A 19,800-nucleotide genomic window follows, 5' to 3' on the forward strand; every position below is an offset into this window, starting at 1 on the left:
CAGTGGTACTTATAACATTAAAAAAATCCTCAAATAGAATACAAAACAGTGGAAACAAGTTCTTAACGCGTGATTGTAGTTACCTTTGGTATAAATTGCTCAATCTAGAAGACAGTTGATTATCATACCTTTTTCAATTATCAAATCTCCTAGACAGCCTCCTGTTTTGAAAAAAAATTTTTTTTCTTCCTTCTCTTTTAGAATGTAGAGTTAAATATTTTCCTTCTGTAGTCTAACCATGCATCCTTTTATTTTTTGGGGGAAGGGACACCTCTGTCTCCTATAATATCACTTAAAATGTATTTTTGAACTTCCTATTAATTTTCTCTGTATTACTTTAGCCCAGAGACCTTTGGGTTGGGTAATGGAACCTAGTTCTGTAATGGATCCTTTATGTATGCTGGAGATTAGCCCTTTGTGGTATGTGTTGCAAATATTTGTTCTCAGTCTGTCATTTGTTTTTGTGACTTTGCCCATGCTGGTATTTGCCTTGCAGATTTTTTTTTTTCTTAATATTTGCATAGTCAAATCTTTGGATCGTTTCTTTTGGCTTCTGGGATTTCTGTTTTCCTTTGAAAGATCTTCTCCATTGTGATGATTTTAAAACCGCCAAACTTTCTTTGGGGTTTCCTGGTGGCTCAGACAATAAGGAATCTGCCTACAATGCAGGGGACCTGAGTTTGATCCCTGGGTCAGGAAGATCCCTTGGAGGAAGGCATGGCAACCCACTCCAGTATTCTTGCCTGGGAAATGCCATGAACAGAGGAACCTGGTGGGCTACAGTCCGTGGGGTTGCAAAGAGTCGGACATGACTGAGCAACTAACCGTTCCTTTTCTTTCACTAATCTTTTTATGGACACCTGTATTCTTTCATTTCCTATTTTAAAATGTCGGATCTCTCTGGAATTTGTCGTGGTATGAAGGGTGACTCCAACTTAATTTTTTTCTACATGGTTACCCTTTGTCCATAGCCACTTATTGAACGGCCATCTTTACCCCATTTATTGAAATGCCACCTTCCTCTCCTACTAAATTTCCTGGATGCATTTAGGCATATTTCCAGTCTGTTCCACTCTGTTGATAATCCTGAATATACATCATTAGCAGATTTGTAGCTTTTAAATACGTTTTGCTGTGGGCAGAGGGGTGGGTACTAGTGCCCTGCCATTATTCCTTTGTTTCATGATTCCCTAGACTATTACAGCTGGTTCTTTTTTTCCATATGAACTTTAGAATGCTTGTTTAATTCCAAATATAAAAACCCTGCTATTTTTACTGTGTGTCTATGACATTTATAGATAATTTAGGGAGAATTGGCATATCTGTGATGCTGAGGTTTGCCATGCAAGCTCATTTGTTCTTGTTTCCTGAGCCCTAAAGAGCTTCATACACTTTCCTTATTATCTCCTTCTCATGTCTGTGAACTTCCTGGGAACAAGAACGGAGCCATATTTTGAGTGTTGTAGGGTAGTAACAATGATATATATATATTGCTGACAAAAAAAAAGCATATTTTTAATTAACTAGTTTAAGAACCTGTCTTCTTCTAATGGCAGTTTGCCATTTTGTGAATTATTTTCTGCATGTCGAGGAAAGGCAAAATACATGCTGTTGTTGAATGCTGACACTTTTAATTCTTACAGTAATCTCTTGATTGAAGTGCTCTTAAAAGGGCACTCCATGTAGATAACCTAGGAATCTCACATTTCGGTATTCCAGTTCCCCCCACACTAGGAATAGTAGCAGATACGATGTGACATTTCAGCTCTTATCGTCCCTCCTGTCTAGCCCTGGCAGATTTTGAGGTGACCTTGGCCTGAGACGTGAACAAAGAGGTTGGACGAAGAACAGACTATTGCTATCTCTGTGCCTGTCCTTCATACAGATGACGGGTGACCGGGGAAGACAGGGACAAAATGAAGGTGTTCCGTGTGCTGCGTGTTACTGTAGGTCCAGTGTGGTCAGCAGAGGCAGCTTTTCCAGAGCTATTTATTCATTTTTCCCTTTTGGCCACGTCGCATGGGTTATGTGATCTTAGTTCCCCCACCAGGGATTGAACCTGGGCCCTCAGTAGTGAAAGTGTGGAGTCCTAACCACTGGATCACCAGGGAATTCCCAGAGGCAGTTTTTTTCAAATCCACGCTTTAGTAATAAGAAAGGTGAGGTGGGGGAACAGTTTAGCATCTTGGGTGCCAGACTCCAGGAGCTGTGATGTAGTCTCCCAGCAGAAATGTGGAAGTGTTAGTTGCTCAGTTGTGTCCAATTCTTTGCGGCCCCATGGACTGTAGCCCGCCAGGCTTCTCTGTCCGTGGGATTCTCCAGGAAAGAATACTGGAATAGGTTGCCATGCCCTCCTCTAGGGGATCTTCCCAACCTAGGGATTGAGCCCAGGTCTCCTGCGTTGCAGGCAGATTCTTTTCCACCAGAGCCACCAGCAAAGTAACTAATATTTGACTGGCTCTTTGCAGGACTAGTTATTTAATAGGTGATATTTGTCGGTGGAACCCCCAAACCTCCTGATAAACTATGAGCCCACTTAGAGCATAGTGTCCAAACCAGGTCGAGATATACATGAGGAGAGAGGGCTGAGCTTCCTCCCTTCTATGTACAGGGAGAGGCTGGTGACCAGAGCTAAATGTGCAGGAAGATAATGGGATCAGAGACATTTAACATGTGAGTACAATTCAGAGGGATTTTAATTGGTTTTCTTTGAACTTTAAAATTGAGTTTATTTTTCCTCAGAGTAAAAAAATGTGTGGTTTCTTTCTAAGTGGTTTCTTGTCACTCATGGGCGTCCCCAGTGGCCCAGTGGTAAAGAATCCATCTGCAACGCAGGAGACTCGGGTTCGATCCCTGGGCTGGGAAGAGTCCCTGGAGAAGGAAATGGCAACCCACTCCACTATTCTCGCCTAGAAAATCCCATGAACAGAGGAACCTGGTGGGCTACGGTCCACGGGGTCACGGAGAGTTGGACACGACGGAGACACTGAGCACACATGCACACCCATTGTCACTGGTGTGCTTCTTCCTGCTAACGTTCCTTCTTCATGGCTTGCACAAGAGACATAATGGTTCAGAGATGTGCCAATGTCCTGTATATATTTAGAAACCAGGCACAGGAACAGAAGTCGACTTCTCTCTTGTTTCCTTCAGCCACTTTTGGTCACTTCAGGCAGAAACAGCCCTCTCTGCACTGGAATTTTTCTGTGCACCATCCTGTAATTCAGGAACAGAGCAACAACCGTTTTAAAAATGTAGCGTGTGACAGCTGTGAAGAGGAATTTGCTTCCAGTGGGGGAAAATGCTGTGTTCCAAGCATACTGCTGATGAGCCTATTAATGGGGCTTGGGGAAGCTGAATGTGCCATTTTGAGATAAAACGCCCAAGATGTTGGTTTCCAAAGCCAGTGATGAGGTCCCTTCCCAGCCTCAGCCTCGCCTCCCCAGCAGGACTGGTGTCACGTGGTGCAGGGTCTCCTCCGCGTCTCGGCCTCCTGCAAAGAAGGGCCCTCCAGGGGGCTGTGTCCTAGCGGAAAAGGATGAGGTCCAGTGTGGGGAGACCACAGAAGACCTGCTGGCTTCGGGCCAGCCAGGCTGGATGCAGAAAGACGGGGGACCCAAGGGCTCTGCGGTAGGAGCAGCTGCAGTTCTGTGTTGAGGGTCTGTGAAAGAGAGGCTCTGGTAGTTCAGGATCCAGGACAAGTGTCTATAGGATGTTCCCCTAAACTCTAAAGGGCTCTGCCCCTTCCCCTCTCTTCTGTGTGGACACAGGCTTGTGCACACACACAGGCGCATACACACAAAGGCCTGACATCAATTTTCTGACATCTGGAGCTGCCACAAATCTTCGCTCCCAGTGTCCTCCCCCACCCCACACACGCCTGCCCCAGTGATCCTTGTCTTGATTAATTTATCCTCACTCAATTAAAGCAGGTAAAAATGATTCCCCAAACCAGACACCTCTCACCTTTCCAGAAGTATCTCCAGCCTTTTGCTCTACCATCCCTCTCCTGGGTCTCACTATCTTTGGGGAGATATTTGGTATGAGTTTATTAACACTCTGGCCCCATCTTGAAATAATCCATGTGAGTATTCAAATTAATTACCCTCCAGATGAATCTCCTGCAGAAAAAAAAAAAAACTTCACTAACGTGACGGAGTTGGTTACAGTTGTGAAAAACATGTAAAATCAAAGAAGTTTCTTATGTTTGTTTAATGTGTACTTAGAACACCAAAGAGAAGTTCCAACAAATTCAATTATCAGATTGGAAAAACGTGATTTAACCTAACATTCTGCCAGTTGATCAGACAGAAAAGAGCGGGCACAAAACTGTTTGTTGTTTTAACTCGTAGTTGAGGGAGTTGAGAAAGCTCAACATTCAGAAAATGAAGATCATGGCATCTGGTCCCATCACTTCATGGGAAATAGATGGGGAAACAGTGGAAACAGTGTCAGACGTTATTTTCGGGGGCTCCAAAATCACTGCAGATGGTGATTGCAGCCATGAAATTAAAAGACGCTTACTCCTTGGAAGGAAAGTTATGACCAACCTAGATAGCATATTAAAAAGCAGAGATATTACTTTGCCAACAAATGTCCGTCTAGTCAAGGCTATGGTTTTTACAGTGGTCATGTATGGATGTGAGAGTTGGACTGTGAAGAAAGCTGAGCACTGAAGAATTGATGCTTTTGAACTGTGGTGTTGGAGAAGACTCTTGAGAGTCCCTTGGACTGCAAGGAGGTCCAACCAGTCCATCCTAAAGGAGATCAGTCCTGGGTGTTCATTGGAGGGACTGATGCTGAGGCTGAAACTCCAATACTTTGGCCACCTCATGTGAAGAGTTGATTCATTGGAAAAGACCCTGATGCTGGGAAGGATTAGGGGCAGGAGGAGAAGGGGACGACAGAGGATGAGATGGCTGGATGGCATCACCAACTCGATGCACATGAGTTTAGGTGAACTCCAGGAGTTGGTGATGGACAGGGAGGCCTGGTGTTCTGTGATTCATGGGGTCTCAAAGAATCGGACACGACTGAGCAACTGAACTGAACTGAACTGAGGGAGTTGATGCGTCTGGAGTATGGCATGGTAAGAACAGCTCTGAAAAGAAAGCGGAGGTCTGTGCTCTAATCCTGACTTCCTGATACCAAGCAGGTCAAGACTCTATTTTTCTCATGTGTAAAGTGGGGGTGATACCATCACTCAGAGATGTTGTAAACACTGCAAGACATGACCAGCCCAGTCCTTGACCAGAGGTTGGATGCTCAGAAACTTGCCCACTCTCTGGGAACCTTAGACTCCCTGTCTTAGCTCAGGCTGCTATAACGTAATACTGTAGACTGGGATGCTTAAACAACAGATAGTTACTTTCCAAAGTTCCAGAGGCTGGAAGGTCTGTGATCAAGGTGCCAGCAGGTTTGTTTCCTGGTTTGTTTCCAGGGCTCTCTTCCTGGCTTGCAGGTGGTCACCTTCTCACTGTGTCCTTGCATGGCAGAGAGAAAGAGGGAGAGACTAGTCTCTCATCCTCTGCTTATAAGGACACCAATCCCATCATAGGGGCTCCACCCTCAGGACTTTATCTAAGCCTAGTTACATCCCAAATATTCCATTTCCAAATACCATCACAGGTGGTAGGAGAGCCAGGTAGGGCTTCAGTATGTGAATGTTGGGGGAGGGGACACAAATATTCAGTCCTTAACACTCCCCATCAGATACTGAGTTAAAGTGGTACTTCTCAGTCATGTGACTCAGTCTCCCCAAACATCCCCCCATCCTGCCTTTCTGACCCCATGGCCCACGCCTCCTCTCTGTGAGTAGTTGTCTGTGTTTCCCTCATGTGCTTCCACCCCCAGGATGTGAGCCTTCTAAGGTCGGGCACTGTGTCTCCCTAATCTCTGAACTGTATTGACTCAACATGTAAGAGCCAAAAAAAAAAAAAGTAGGGCGTGGCCGGCTCAGTTTCGATGACGTCTCTGGTTGGGTCCCAAGTACCAGCCACGTGCTCCTAGAGCCATTTCTGGTCCATGTGCTCACTCTCCAAACAAATCTCCTGATCAGAATAAAGGTCATCTCTCTTCTCAGTGGTCAAATATTTTTGCTGAAATGGAAAATTTGTTTTTCTTTACCTGAGGCTGTGCTCTGAGAGCCTGTTGAGAAGAGTACTCTCTGCAGAGGCTGAGCGAAGGGCCCCAGCACCTGCCCCGACCCCCGGCCGGCATCTCGGCTCAAGGCCAAGGAAGGACATTATCACCACTCAAATGAGAGATTCCCAAGAGAGAAACAGGAGCAGCTGTGAGGCAGTGCTCTGTGGGCCTGATGTGAGGGGAGCTCGTCCCTTGGGAGGCTCTCCCAAGACACCATGACCCCTCCCTTTCTGCCCCTGTCACTGAGGCGTTCCCCAGGATTGGGCTTTGCGGAAGGAGAGCGAAGCTAGGGCAGACTAGAGTCTGTGGAGTGAGCCACTGGGTTGGGAACACAGTCAGGGCTGTGCACTGGATGGGCCTCCAGCCAAGTGCTGTGTTCACAGATGCTGACATTCAGAAGTCACCAACCCTTGAGAAGGTGTCGTTCATTTTACCAAATGACTTTTTTTTTTTTTTTAATTGGAATATAATTGCTTTAAAATGCTGTGCTAGTTTCTGCTGTACAATAAAGTGAATCAGCTTTATGTATACATATAACCCCTTCCCTCCTGAGCTACCTCCCACCTACCCCCATCCCATCCCACCCCTCTAGGTCATCACAGATGACCCTTTAAACCTAAAAAGCAAGTTCTAGGTGAATCCCTGAGGTGACCGTGGATGCCTGGGAGAATCCTGCAGACAGATCTGCTCAGTGTCTGGAACTTAGGCAGGGAGTAAACGAAATTACTGCTTCCCAGGTGGCTCAGTGGTAAAGAATCTGCCTGCAATACAGAGATACAGGTTCTATTGCCAGATCGGGAAGATGCCCTGGAGGAGGAAATGGAAACCCACTTCAGTATTCTTGCCTGGAGAACCCCATGGACAGTGTAGCCCCCTGGCGGGCTGCAGTCCATGGGTTGACAAAGAGTCAGACATGACCTAGCGACTGAGTGTGCTCGAATGGAATTACTACTTTAAAAAAAAAATGTTTTTTGCAATATGTAAATTATTACTCCAATATGCTTTCTAGTCTTCAGTTGGAGCTGTATCATATATATTGGGTTGGCCAAAAAATTCATTCAGGTAGTGAATGTGTTGTGCAGTACAGTTCTTGGTGTATATGAAAAAGTACGTATTTTATTTTTACTTAAAACTGAACGAACTTTTTGGCCAGTCCAATAACTCAACTTGTGTAGATTCAGCTCTTTATGTCAAGAACGACAGACACTTACGAGCGCACACGCGCGCGCGCACACACACACACACACACACACTCTTCCTTTGTGCTGGTCCCGCAGCCGGATTCTTTACTCAGACACACTCAGCCCCCTTGTGTAGGTTGGGAGCCTCATATCCCCACCAGCAGTACCAGGGCCTGTGTGCTTCTGCTGCAAGGGAGAAGCATCGTGCTATGTCCTTGCGTTTAAACATTTGGGATTTCCTGGTTTCACAACATGACCCTAACCACAGGTCATCAGGGCCATCTGTGTTAATGCTGTCCCAGCCATCCGCCCAGCACTGGATGAGAGCTGCTTGGACTTCATGGACAAGCAGTGTGTTCCTGCCTGTAGGGTATTCAGAAGGTGATTTGACTTTAGCTGGTGGTTTGAACTTTTAATTTGAAAATCAGACTATGGGTGAGACATGACCCCACTACACTAACAGAATGACCCTGCGGAGGAGAGAGCAAAGTTAAAACAGAAGGGATCACTTCTGAATGACCCCTTTGCCATGACTGTTGCACTCACCGAAGACCCAGGATGTGATCTGAGGCTTTGTCCTTTCTCCGGGGTGTCAGGGGTGTCAGACAGGGGTGTCAGACAGGGGTGTCCTGTCTCCGGGTGTCTGACTCAATAAGTGGATTTATATCAGGAGTAGCTACCAGGGCTCCCTGTGTTGCTAAGAAGCCCCTGATTGGCCATAGCCTTAAAAACGGACAACTCTGAAATACGCATATGCTAATTTGATGTATTTTTAAAGCTAGAGGCTGCCTGTTGACTAAGATATGTTAAGTTTCATTTGCACTAGTTCTCCATAACTGTAATATTTTTAAAGGATGACTAATAGAATCATAGGAGTATCTGGAATGAAAATATCTCTTTTTCATCATCATGCCTGTTTTGTCATCCAGATAAGCACTGGACACAGTGGTCATCAAGGTCTCAGTTGAAGTCCTGACTCTGCCCTTGATTAGCAGAGTGACCGTGGCTAAACTCTGGGCCTCAGGGTCCCCATGGTTGACAACAGCTGCCCATTGCAAAAACTTGGTATCAAAGGCAAATGAAAACAAGATCGGACTGTGTAGCACAGGGAACTCTATTCAATATCCTATAATAAAGCATAATGGAAAAGAATATGAAAAATAATACATATATATGTGTGTAACTGAATCACTTTGCTATACAGCAGAAACTAACAACATTGTAAATCAACTATACTTTAATTTTTAAAAATTACTTAATTTGGGACTTCCCTGGCAGTCTTATGGTGCTTTCAATGCAAGGGGCATGAGTTTGGTCCCTGGTCAGGGAAGAAAAATCCCACATACCACATGACCAAAAAAAACCCAACTTTTTTTTTTTAATAACAAACATTCCTGTGATAACATAAATAAAAAACAATTAAAATTATTCTTAAGAATAAAATTTTAAAAGGCAAGTGAAATCCTGTACAGAAAAGATTTTGACAAATTGTGAAGTGCTCTAAGTAAATGAAATGTTCTACGTTGAAAGTAGGAAATAAATGTGGTGATGGAACCATAACTAGCACCTCAGATATTCCTGACTACTTTGGAAAAGCCTTGGGGGAGGATCCTTAATGTGCCTGAAGTCATGAAGGGTTTCAGTCCTGGTGATGTTTCTTTGCTCTAGTAAGCTTCCAGACCTTTGTCTTCACAGGTATCTCATTCTCGCAGATAATTAGAGTCTGGTGACTCTTCCCTCCCGCTTCCTTTTTCTCTGTGAAATCACTGGCCCTCCTACTTCCTTAAGATGGTGGAGAAGCAAGACTTCTCCCACGACTCCCACGGATCTCAGTGGCCCCCAAGTGGACCCTGCATTTGGGATCTTGTCTTCACTGCCTCCTTACTTTTCATATCATCTACTTTGTTGGTACTGGTCTTGTCTGGATCGAGCTGGGAAGAAGGACCTCTAGTTGGGTTCTAACTATCTGCGTTCCCGCAGGGAGAAGGCTCAGTAGAGGTTGAACCCAAGGACATTTTAAATGCAAGTATTTTCATCAGATTTACGTTACCATGAAAGAATTTTAGAGAAACTATCTTTGGGAACAAATTCTACTGAACCAATTTGGTTTCATGTTGATTTTTTAGAATATAATACAATTGAATTTTATCTCCATCAGGTTTATTTTCCATTTAACTTTTACTGCAAAGCTTGGATTCAGTTTTTTGTTCATATTGTGTGTTACTGACCATGGCTTCCTCTATAGAAAGCTCTCTTGTGGCTTTTCTTTTCATCAAGACCAATTCTCTAGGTTAAATTTTGCAAGTCTAAATGCTTTTATGAAAATGGATTCTTTTGTCAAAATTTAGACAATGCTAAATTATTGTTGTTGTTTAGTCACTAAGTCATGTCCCACTCTGCGACTCCATGGACTACAGCACATCAGGCTTCTCTGTCCTCCACTGTCTCCCAGAGTTTGCTCAAATTAATGTCCATTGAGTAGGTGATGCTATCTAACCATCTCATCCTCTTTCGCCCCCTCCTACCCTCAGTCTTTCCTAGCATCAGAATCTTTTCCAGTGAGTCAGCTCTTCACATCAGGTGGCCAAAGTATTAGAGTTTCAGCTTCAGCATAATTTAGTATCCAACATAATACTAAATTATACCACATACCATTTTAACTGTTACCAATTTTACTCTGATTTGATTCTTTCTACTGGTAGTAGCCAAATTATGATTAATATTAGAGATAGAGATAGAAGCAGAGATAGAGTGGAAGGAAATAGCCTGGAGTCAAAATGGTAGGGCTTTTCAGTGCCATTAATCATTAGGGAAATGCAAATCAGACCACAGGAGATGCCACTTCATACCCACTAGGGCGGCTGTAATAATTTTTCTCATGGAAAATAACAGGTGTTGGCAAGGATGTGGAGAAATTGGAACCCTTGTGTGCTGTTGATGGAAATGTAAAAGTGTTTCAGCTGCCGTGGAAAACAGTTTGGAGGTTCCTCAGAAAGTTAAGCATGCAATTACCAGATGACCCAGAAATACCACTCCTTGGTATTTCCCCAAAGAATTAGAAACAGGTATTCAGTCAAAAACTGGTACACAAATATTCATATCAGCACTGTTCATGATAGACACAGGTGGAAATAATCCAAGTATACATCAACAGATGAATGGACAAGCGAAGTGTGATATATCCATGCAATGAAATATTATTCAGCCATAAAAAGGAGTGAAGTACTGACACGTTACTACAACATGAATTAGCCTCGAAAACATAATGTAGGTGAAAATTCACAAGACAAAAAATCACATATTGTATGGTTCCATTTATGTGAAATATCCAGACTATACAAATCCATAGAGACAGAAAGCAGATAGATAAGTGGTTGCCAGGGGCAGGGGGAGGGGAGGAAGTGATTATGTAATGGGTGTAGTGTTTCCTTATGGAATGGTGAAATGTTCTGAAACTAGGTAAGGTGATGATCCACAATGTTGTGAATATACTAAATGCCACTGAATTATAGACTTTGAGATGGTTAATCCCATGTTGTATGAATTTTACATCAAAAAGATGAAAGTGAAAGTCGCTCAGTTGTGTCCAACTCTTTGGGACCCCATGGACTATACAGTCCATGGAATTCTCTAGGCCAGAATACTAGAGTGGGTAGCCGTTCCCTTCTCCAGAGGATCTTCCCAACCCAGGGATCGAACCCAGGTCTACTGCACTGCAGGCAGATTCTTTACCAGCTGAATCACAAGGGAAGCCCAAGAATACTGGAGTGGATAGCCTATCCCTTCTCCAACATATCTTCCTGACCCAGGTATTGAACTGGGGTCTCCTGCATTGCAGATGGATTCTTTACCAGCTGAGCTACTAGGGAATCCTGGTAAAAGATAGTGGGGGCAAAATGACGGGTTATGTAACATGTGTTAATTTAAGGTCAGTAAAAATCACTGACCAGGAGTCATAAAAACTCTACTTGATGTCTCCTTTAAAGAAAACAACACAAACTTTATATATATATAATATTTGCTTTTATAAAGACAGGTGTGTGGGGGGAAAAAACACTTGAGCAAGTAGGTTGTCTTTTTCTGAGCTATGCTATGTCATAAGTGAAGCAAATACTTCAAAGTAGATACATTTGAAAATAATGGGAAAATACTGAGTTGGGACCAGGTTTGGGGAATAGGAACAAAAAGAAAGAGGAGACTTTGGGAGCACTAGAAGAAGCATTGTGGTTTGATGGGGGCTGTGGGGTGTCAGGGCACTGAAAAAGCCTCCTTTTTAATGTTATTTATTTGTCTGTGTCTCTAGTTACGGTGTGTGGGCTCCAGAGCAGGCAGGCTCAGTAGTTGTGGCACATGGGCTTATTAGTTGCCCCATGGCATGTGGGATCTTACTTCCCCAACCAGGGATGGAACCTGTGTCCCCTGCATTGGAAAGCAAAATCTTAACCACTCGACCACCAGGGAAGTCCCTGAAAAAAGGCTCTTGAAGCAAAGACAAGTCCAGCTAAAAGCCTTGAAAATGATGTTTGTTACTTTTCTGCCGCCCAGCGTCCATTCCTCCTCTCCAAGGGCACACACATTTCCTTTGGGGGACGTTCTTCTCTCACAATGCACATAAGTAGTAATTCAAGGTGCCCTGCCCACCCACTCTGAAATTCCGTGCTTCTAGACATCTCCCTCCTGGGACATTGACTCTTTGCAGGGAGTGATCCTGCTGACTGTGTAAAGAGCGCATTGCTAGAGCAGCCCCCTGGTTTCTTTCCTGGATCCTGCGCTCTTCAAGCCTGCTCCAGCCTCTCGTCCATTTGGGGAACATCCCAGCATCCCTCTAATATAAGAGGAGTTAAGTTAGTCGGGGCTGGGTTGTTGCTTTAACCAAAGTATCCTGTTTGATACAAACATAAAACGCCAAGAGGTAGCTGCTAATGGGCATTTGTTTCACTGGGAAAGACTTTCTGGGAGTCATGGTGGGGGAATTAATCTCAGACAACATATCCTGAACACCTATTGTGTGCCAAGCCTGGAGCCAACTTGGTAGAGAGGTGCTGGAGAGAATCAAAGGGAATAATAACTAAGTCTAGGTCCTATAGCTATAAAGTGGTTTGATCTATTAATACATCCAAGGGACCCAAGTCCCATAGGGAAGAATCGGTCACCCACAGATTTAGGGCAAAGATGAGCATTAGTCACCTTTTTTTCCAACTGTCTTATAAACAGCCCAGCAACCATCTGTCCTTGCTCATGTGAACTCCATCTGCCCAAAGGTGGTGTGTGTGTGTGTGTGTGTGTGTGTGTGCCTGTCAGGAGGGATGTGGGTGGGAGGGAGGTCTGAATTTTCCCTTGAGGTCTTTTCCTTTGGGCAATTCTGTTAGTATAGCCCGATGTTGATTATAAGCATGTTCAGAAGATAAAGACATCCTGGCCTCTAGATTTTATTGTGGTCTTCCAACTTCTTTCTTAGTAACAGGATTCATTAACCACTGACCACAGCACGACATTGGACAAAATACCATCTAGATAAGTAAAGAAGTAGAAGACATCACTTCTGCTTCCTGGGAGTCAGGAGTAAAACATGCCCAGATGCTAACTCTTGAGAGTAACTTTTAAAAATGTAGACATGAATGCAAATTAGGGTAGTGAAAATTCAGTATTGAAACATGAAGCAAGCTATAAAGTTTTACTATAAGACATAAATACTTGAATAGTGGAGAGCTACACCATGTTTTTCAGTGCGACAAGTCAAATTGTAAAGATGTCAATTCTTCCCAAAGTAGTATGTGTTTGGTGTGTTTGCAATTTAAAAATCCTAAATTTTTCATAGAACAAGCTAATACTATAGTTCATCTGGAAACTAAAATGCCAAAAGTCTGCCAAGAAAATGTTGAGTGAGGTAGGCCTGTACTATCAATTCTCAAAATACTCCATAAAGCTATGTTAATTAAAGGGATACCATATTGGCACAAGAATAGACAAAGAAATCGATGAACCAGAATAGAAAATGCAGAAAGAATTCCAAATATTTCATTGAGAACTTGATGTATATTTAAAATGACAGTCAAAACAGTAGGGAAAGGATGGGCCATTTATAGTGTAAGGACAATTAGCTAACTGTCAGGAAAAAAAATGAGTGAAATCTTCACATCATTTTCAAAAATAAGTAGATTTAAAAGAGTAATACATTTTTAAAAACTATAGGAATAACAGAAAGAAGTGTTGGGAATATACTTATAATTGGGTGTTAGAATAGTTTCCTTCTAAACAAAATGCAAAGCACAAAGGTTTTAACAGAGAAAATTAACAGATTTAACCACAACACATAAAATTTATATAAAGTGAAAGACAAAATTAAAGTATGCAATACAGTACATGGTAGTTAAAAGAAAAAAGGAGATGTTTTCAGGTGTTAAGATCCCAGACTAGGCCTTTCCCACTTCCACACTAGCTCTCCTCCCCCAGCCCCTCCATAAAGGGCGGGGCGGTGGGTGGGGATGGTGGGTCTCAGGCCTTGCCGCTCTCCTTTCTGCCTGTGCTCGTCCCAAACCACGGCTGTGAGAGTCATCTCGTGATGACTGCACTAGGTGCTCAGCACATGCTTGTGAAGTTAATTCACACACACACACACACACATAAATGGGATAGACTGGGAGAAAACCTTTGCAAAATATAATATATATAATGACTTAATGTAGGGATGATAAAAAGGAAAAAAGAAAAGTATAATAGAAAATGGATGAAGGATATAAATAGACAGTTCACAGAAAAGAAATACAAATTGCTAATAAGCATATGAATCAAGGAAATGCAAATTCAAATAAGAAACTTTTGGCCATACCTTTAGGAAACACAAATTGAAGTGAAATATCCATTTTTTGCCTATCAAAGTAGCCAAAATGGGAAAGATTGATAACACCAATTCTTGATGAGAGTGAAGAAGACAGGTACTTTCATACATAATTGGTGGGAATGTAAATTTGTCCCTCTTTTGGGGGAGGCAGTTTGGTGATACAATAACATTTAAAATGCACATAGCTCTTGTGTGTGTGTTTTTTTAATATTTATTTATTTATGGCTTCCATGGATCCTAGTTGTGGCTCTCCGGCTTAGTTGCCCTGTGGCTCGTGGTATCTCTGTTGCCCAACCGAGGATCGAACCCAAGGCCACTGCATTGGAATGTTGATTCTTAGCCACTGGACCACCAGGGAAGTCCCAAGCTCTAGGTTTTACTTCTCATCCTCTCGGCCCCCTCCGTATTTCCCCACATCACTGTGTAGTCAAGGCCCGGCTTCTATATTGGCGTATGCTGTGCTTAGTCGCTTAGTTACATCTGACTCTTTGTGACCCCGTGGACTGTAGCCTGCCAGGCTCCTCTGTCCATGAAATTCTCTAAGCAAGAATGCTGGAGTGGGTTGCCATTCCCTTCTCCCAGGGATCCTCCTGACCCAGGGATAGAACCTGTGTCTCCTGCATTGCAGGTGAATTCTTTACTGTCTGAGCCACCAGGGAAGCCCCTCTTTACTGCATAGCACCAGGCTTCCAAGGAGGTACAAGAAGCTGCCAGATTCCTGAAGGGCCAGGCCCAGATCTGGGCAGCTTCCCATCACATCCTACCAGTCCAAACAAATCACAGGCCTGCCTGGACTCACAGGGTGTGCAGATGTTTCTAGCTCCTAATGGGAAGAGTGGCTTTCGGGGACAGGAATAGGTAAAATTATTGGCACCCGTATTTTCAGATAAACTATTCCATAGGTAGTTAGAGTAAAACATATTCCTCCATGTATTATTTCAGCAGCATTTCTTAAATGTTTCCATATTCATACACATTTCAAATGTTCCGTTGTTTCGGTCCAGATTTCTTCGCTGAGCTAAACCATGTAACTAGGCACCTATTCTAGTTTTTCATTTCTTAATGTTTTTCTTATGATCTGTGGATTGGTTATATAAACAAACAGAAACACACAGTAAAGCTCCACTACAGTAAATGCTATGCAGAAACTCAATTTTGTAAGCTCTCGTGTTGTGTTACCGTGAAGTTAATTAAAGACAGTGTTTTATCAGTAGGTGGTAGTGTCATAAAATGATAGATTATGAAACCTCCTCTGTGCACAATTGACTTTAACTGAAGGTTCCAGATGACCCTGAGGCAGTTGTTTATTCTCATACACACACACGCATGCACATACGCACACACGGCTTGAGAATTTCATCCCAACCCAGTCTGAGAACAGTGCTAAGTAGCCTCGAAAGAGATCAGCAGCCAAACCAGTCATGCCACAGCCAAGTTCGCGTTATTATGATGCTTATGATATTTTAATCATATCTTTGTCTTTTCAGAGGGCTTCCCTTGTGGCTCAGCTGGTAAAGAATCCACCTGCAGTGCAGGAGACCCCGGTTTGATTCCTGGGTTGGGAAGATTCCCCTGGAGAAGGGAAAGGCTACTCACTGCAGTATTCTGGCCTAGAGAATTCCATGGACTGTATAGTCCATGGGGTTGCAAAGAGTCGGACACGACTGAGTGACTTTCACTTTTCACACCAGTGGGTCTGTACTCTTCATCCTCAAGTCCTCCCTACATGTTTAGTGTGTGTGTAGTGCCATGAGGACAGACACAAGAGAGAAGGAGCCTGGCTCCTGCAGGTGGCAGGGAGGAGTGTTCTTGAAAAGAGTGTATTTTAATGAAGCCTCAGGAGTGCCGGAATGGAGTTATGTCGTGGGGTGCTTTGCCAGGGGCCACAGAGAAGAGGCAGCTCCCCAAACAATCTGATTGGAAGTGACTTTTGAGAGACAGGTAGTAGCCGGGCAGGAGAAAAAATTGGATGTAAAAAGAGAGAAGGAGGGACTTCCAGTGCAGGAGACGTGGGTTCAATCCCTGGCCAGGGAACTAAGATGCCACACGCCAAAGGGCTGCTAAGCCCGCGTGCCACAACTACTACAAAAACGGCAACTAAAGAGAAGCCCAAACGCCACGACAAAGAGCCTGCTTGGGGCAACTGAGACCCAGCGCAGCCAAAAATAAATGCATATAATTATTTAAATGAATAATTATTTAAAAGAGAGAAGGAGAGTGTATTCCAGGTAGAAGAAACAGGCTGAGCAAAGATATTTGGGATAAAAATAGCTCCTGGGTGGAGCTGGGCTGGTGGTTCAGGTTTTTTGGAGCTTAGGGAGAAAAGGCAGGCACCAGAGTGTGGTGGGCCTCCCAAGCCAAGCTACAGGGACTCAAACAATGGAGGACTGTGGCCAGGGTTATGTGTTAGTTATCCCTCCACTGGTCGGGGGATGCCAGAGTCGGCGGGAACAAGACTAGAGGCTAAGAGGCCACTGGAGGGAGGCAGATGCCAAGATTCAGAGGTGCTGACAGGACCTTGAATCTGGAGCATGGCCTCAGGGTCATCACATGTGTCATGATTATACAGGAAATCTGTGACTAGCCAAATGGAAATTTTATTCTTTTGTCATCTTCTCTAAGATTATATTGTATTCCAAACAAAATCAGAAGATTTTGTATTCCAAACAAGATCAGAAAATAAGTAGATGAAATTTAACCCATCCTTCTGACATTTTTAACCTCAGAACATTTCCATTTTTAATTTACATTATAAACAAAATTTTCTCTCAACTTTTCCTCCAGGAGCGATTGAAAGTTTAGTTTCTTGGACCACTCCCCTACCCCGATGCACAATTTATCGTCCAATTTAGTAGTCTGACGGTCATCCTCATCATTTTTCAACAGGGTTTTTATTGTTTAGTTGCTTAGTCATGTCTGACTATTTAGCAACCCCCATGAACTGTAGCCTGCCAGTCTCCTCTGTCCACGGGATCTCCCAGGCAAGAATACTGGATTGGGTTGCCATTTCCTACTTCAGGGGATCTTCCCAACCCAGGGATTGACCCCAGGTCTCCTGCATTGCAGGTGGATGCTTTACCACCAAGTCACCTGGGAAGCCCCTAAGTAGTCTGAAACCCTTCATAAATTCTCTTATCTAAATCTTGTATAGTATTCACCTGTCCAATTGACATTATTTTTATAGGCTTGCTTTCTGTTGCTATCATAATCCACTCATCTCTTATAAATGCTTCTGCCTGCTTTCCAAAGGCCATGCCCTCTGCACTGAGATTTGCACCTGTGGTGTGACATTGGCAAGTGATTTCTTGTCCTTAGGTCTTAAAATACTCTTCCTTGTCCTCCCTGTACCCACAGAAGAAGCATGTCTGGGAACTGGCTTGCTTAAGGTGATAACTTCCCTTCTCTTAAACCTTGTGATGAATTAATTAACAGTTAATGAATTACCAGGGAAAAAAAAAAGAGTAAATCTGGTTTAAGGAGAGGATCTAGATCATCTGGTCTGATAAAAAAGATGGTTTCGAATTGGCAAACAAACATTAAGGTAAATTCTTAACAAAATGCTCACCACTGTGATACGCTACGGAGATGGATTGACGTCAGTACCAAATCCTGCTTGACCATCAAGCTGGGGCTCAAAGCTGAAGAAGAGAAACAGATAGCAATTTCAGGAGATGGGATCGTCTTGCGAACTGTGATTGTGAACAGTAATCATTTCTTAATTGTCACTTGGAGGACCTTGTTTTTCCCAGTAATTAACTAGTTTGTGGTTTTTGCACTTCCCTCTGACGACCAGAGTCACTCTGTGTTTTCACGAAGGACAGTTGTTAGGGTGGTGTCGTGCCTTGCTTGTGCTAACAAGACTTTATCCTTCATTAATCCAACAAATATTTACATTGCTCTGCCCTTCCGGCACATTCTCCGGAGCATACAATGCTGCCCCCGCAACACACAAAGACACGCACAAGGCACTCGACAGACTCTCAGGGGCTTTGCAGCCCTTGCCAGTTTAACAAAGGCAGCAGGTTTGTGTTCATGGGGTCACCCCTGCAGCTGTGGCTGCCTTATTAGGGGAAGGCAAAGAAGTGAGCATTTAGTGTGCGTAGGCGCCTGCCAGCTATTTTATATACATTAGCTCAGTTGATAATGAGGCTAACCCTGTCAAGTAACATGTGTTCAAAATGTACTAGTTGCTTTCTTTCTGTTCTACATTATGGAAATAACCCATGTTGAATTAATTAACACCTTCAATTTGAAATCCTGTCTATATAAGCATGTCCTGGTTGATTTCTAAAGCTAATCTGATGCATCAGTGGGAAAAGAAGTAAATCATGGTCTGGATGTAAGGTTGAAAAAAATATCCTATTTGTGCTTAGTGGACAGAATTTACCAGGGGGGGGGAAAAAAAGGTTGAAAAGCTTTTGTTCCAAGAGTTTTTCAGAGTGTTATTCCAAGAGTGTGGGAAAATTGACCTCTCCTCTCCTCCTTTCTAGATACATCCCACCCTTGATCTGGGGGAAAAGTGGACACATCCAAACGGCCTTGTATGGGAAGATGGGAAGGGTGAGGTCGCCACACCCGTATGGGCACCGGAAGTTCATCACCATGTCTGATGGAGCCACTTCGACCTTTGACCTCTTCGAGCCCTTGGCTGAGCACTGTGTGGGAGGTGAGCTAGTTCAGGTTGTGGGATTGGGCCAGCCCTCAGGGAGGGAGCATTAATCCCTGAGGGAGCTCGGTGTAAATGCTCAAGCCACTGACTGTCACCATCGCATCCAGGGGGCCCAGAGGACATCAGCCGAGGTTCGTCACTTAGCTACCACCTGCAAGGACTGGGTCCAGCATGAGCGGGCCGAGTGACTTGTAGGGCTCTGCAGAGAGCATTGTCGAATACAGTTGATAAGTCCTCTTGTGAAATAGAAAGGTTTGTATAAGAACTTGGAGCCCAGGATCAGATCTCTGGTGATAATGGCAACAGAAGCTGGCCTAGTCTAAGTGTTTCACATATACTCTCATCTCATTTAATCTTCACAACCACCCTGAAGAGTCGGTGCCTTATTCTCCCTGCTTTACTGGTGAGGGAGCCGAAGCTTATAGATGCAGTGTGGCTAGTCTTCTTTGTTGGACAACAGCAGCTCACAAAGGCTCTCAGGTACCCTCTGCTTAGATTTTCAGGGGTCTGGGACACCTATTTCTCAGAAACAACCACAGTTTCTATTGCTGATAAAACTCTCATTGTTCCGTCCAGGCTGCACAATAAGCAGGCATTAAAAAGCTTCACAATGAGGACTTTTGAGGAAGTGGAGTTACACGGCAGCATCCTCTGAATGTTGTTTCTACCAGAAGAGAACAATATTTTGATTCCATAGTATTCAAATGCACCTCGTTTGTTTTTTTTTTTTTAATAGGAGCTCAGTAAATATTTAGGGGTAAATTCCAGTAAGTATATTATTATAGCTCTCAGTTATTTGAAGCACTTAGAACTGCCGAGTAGCTAGTGACAGCGTAGCTTATGTTCCCTCTGTCAGGAACGCTTGTCCCAGACTTTCACGTGACTGCTCCCTTGTCACTTAGCTCTGCGCTCCAATGTCACCTCCTCATAGGGATGCTCTCTGATCCTTCCCAGCAAATCCATCA

General features: G+C 43.7%; 1 protein-coding gene across 3 annotated transcripts in view; it reads left to right on the forward strand.

Moving 5' to 3' along the window:
• The window catches only part of ABHD2 (abhydrolase domain containing 2, acylglycerol lipase), a 113,988-nt gene that overhangs the window by 52,078 nt on the left and 42,110 nt on the right, over nt 1-19,800 (forward strand). For all 3 annotated transcript variants that reach the window (XM_059879000.1, XM_010816948.3, NM_001015549.1), the window contains 1 exon segment: nt 18,657-18,832. In XM_059879000.1, the coding sequence (XP_059734983.1) occupies nt 18,657-18,832 (176 nt within the window).

This window comes from Bos taurus, chromosome 21 (genome assembly GCF_002263795.3).
Source record: "Bos taurus isolate L1 Dominette 01449 registration number 42190680 breed Hereford chromosome 21, ARS-UCD2.0, whole genome shotgun sequence".
NCBI classification, from domain to species: Eukaryota; Metazoa; Chordata; class Mammalia; order Artiodactyla; family Bovidae; genus Bos; species Bos taurus.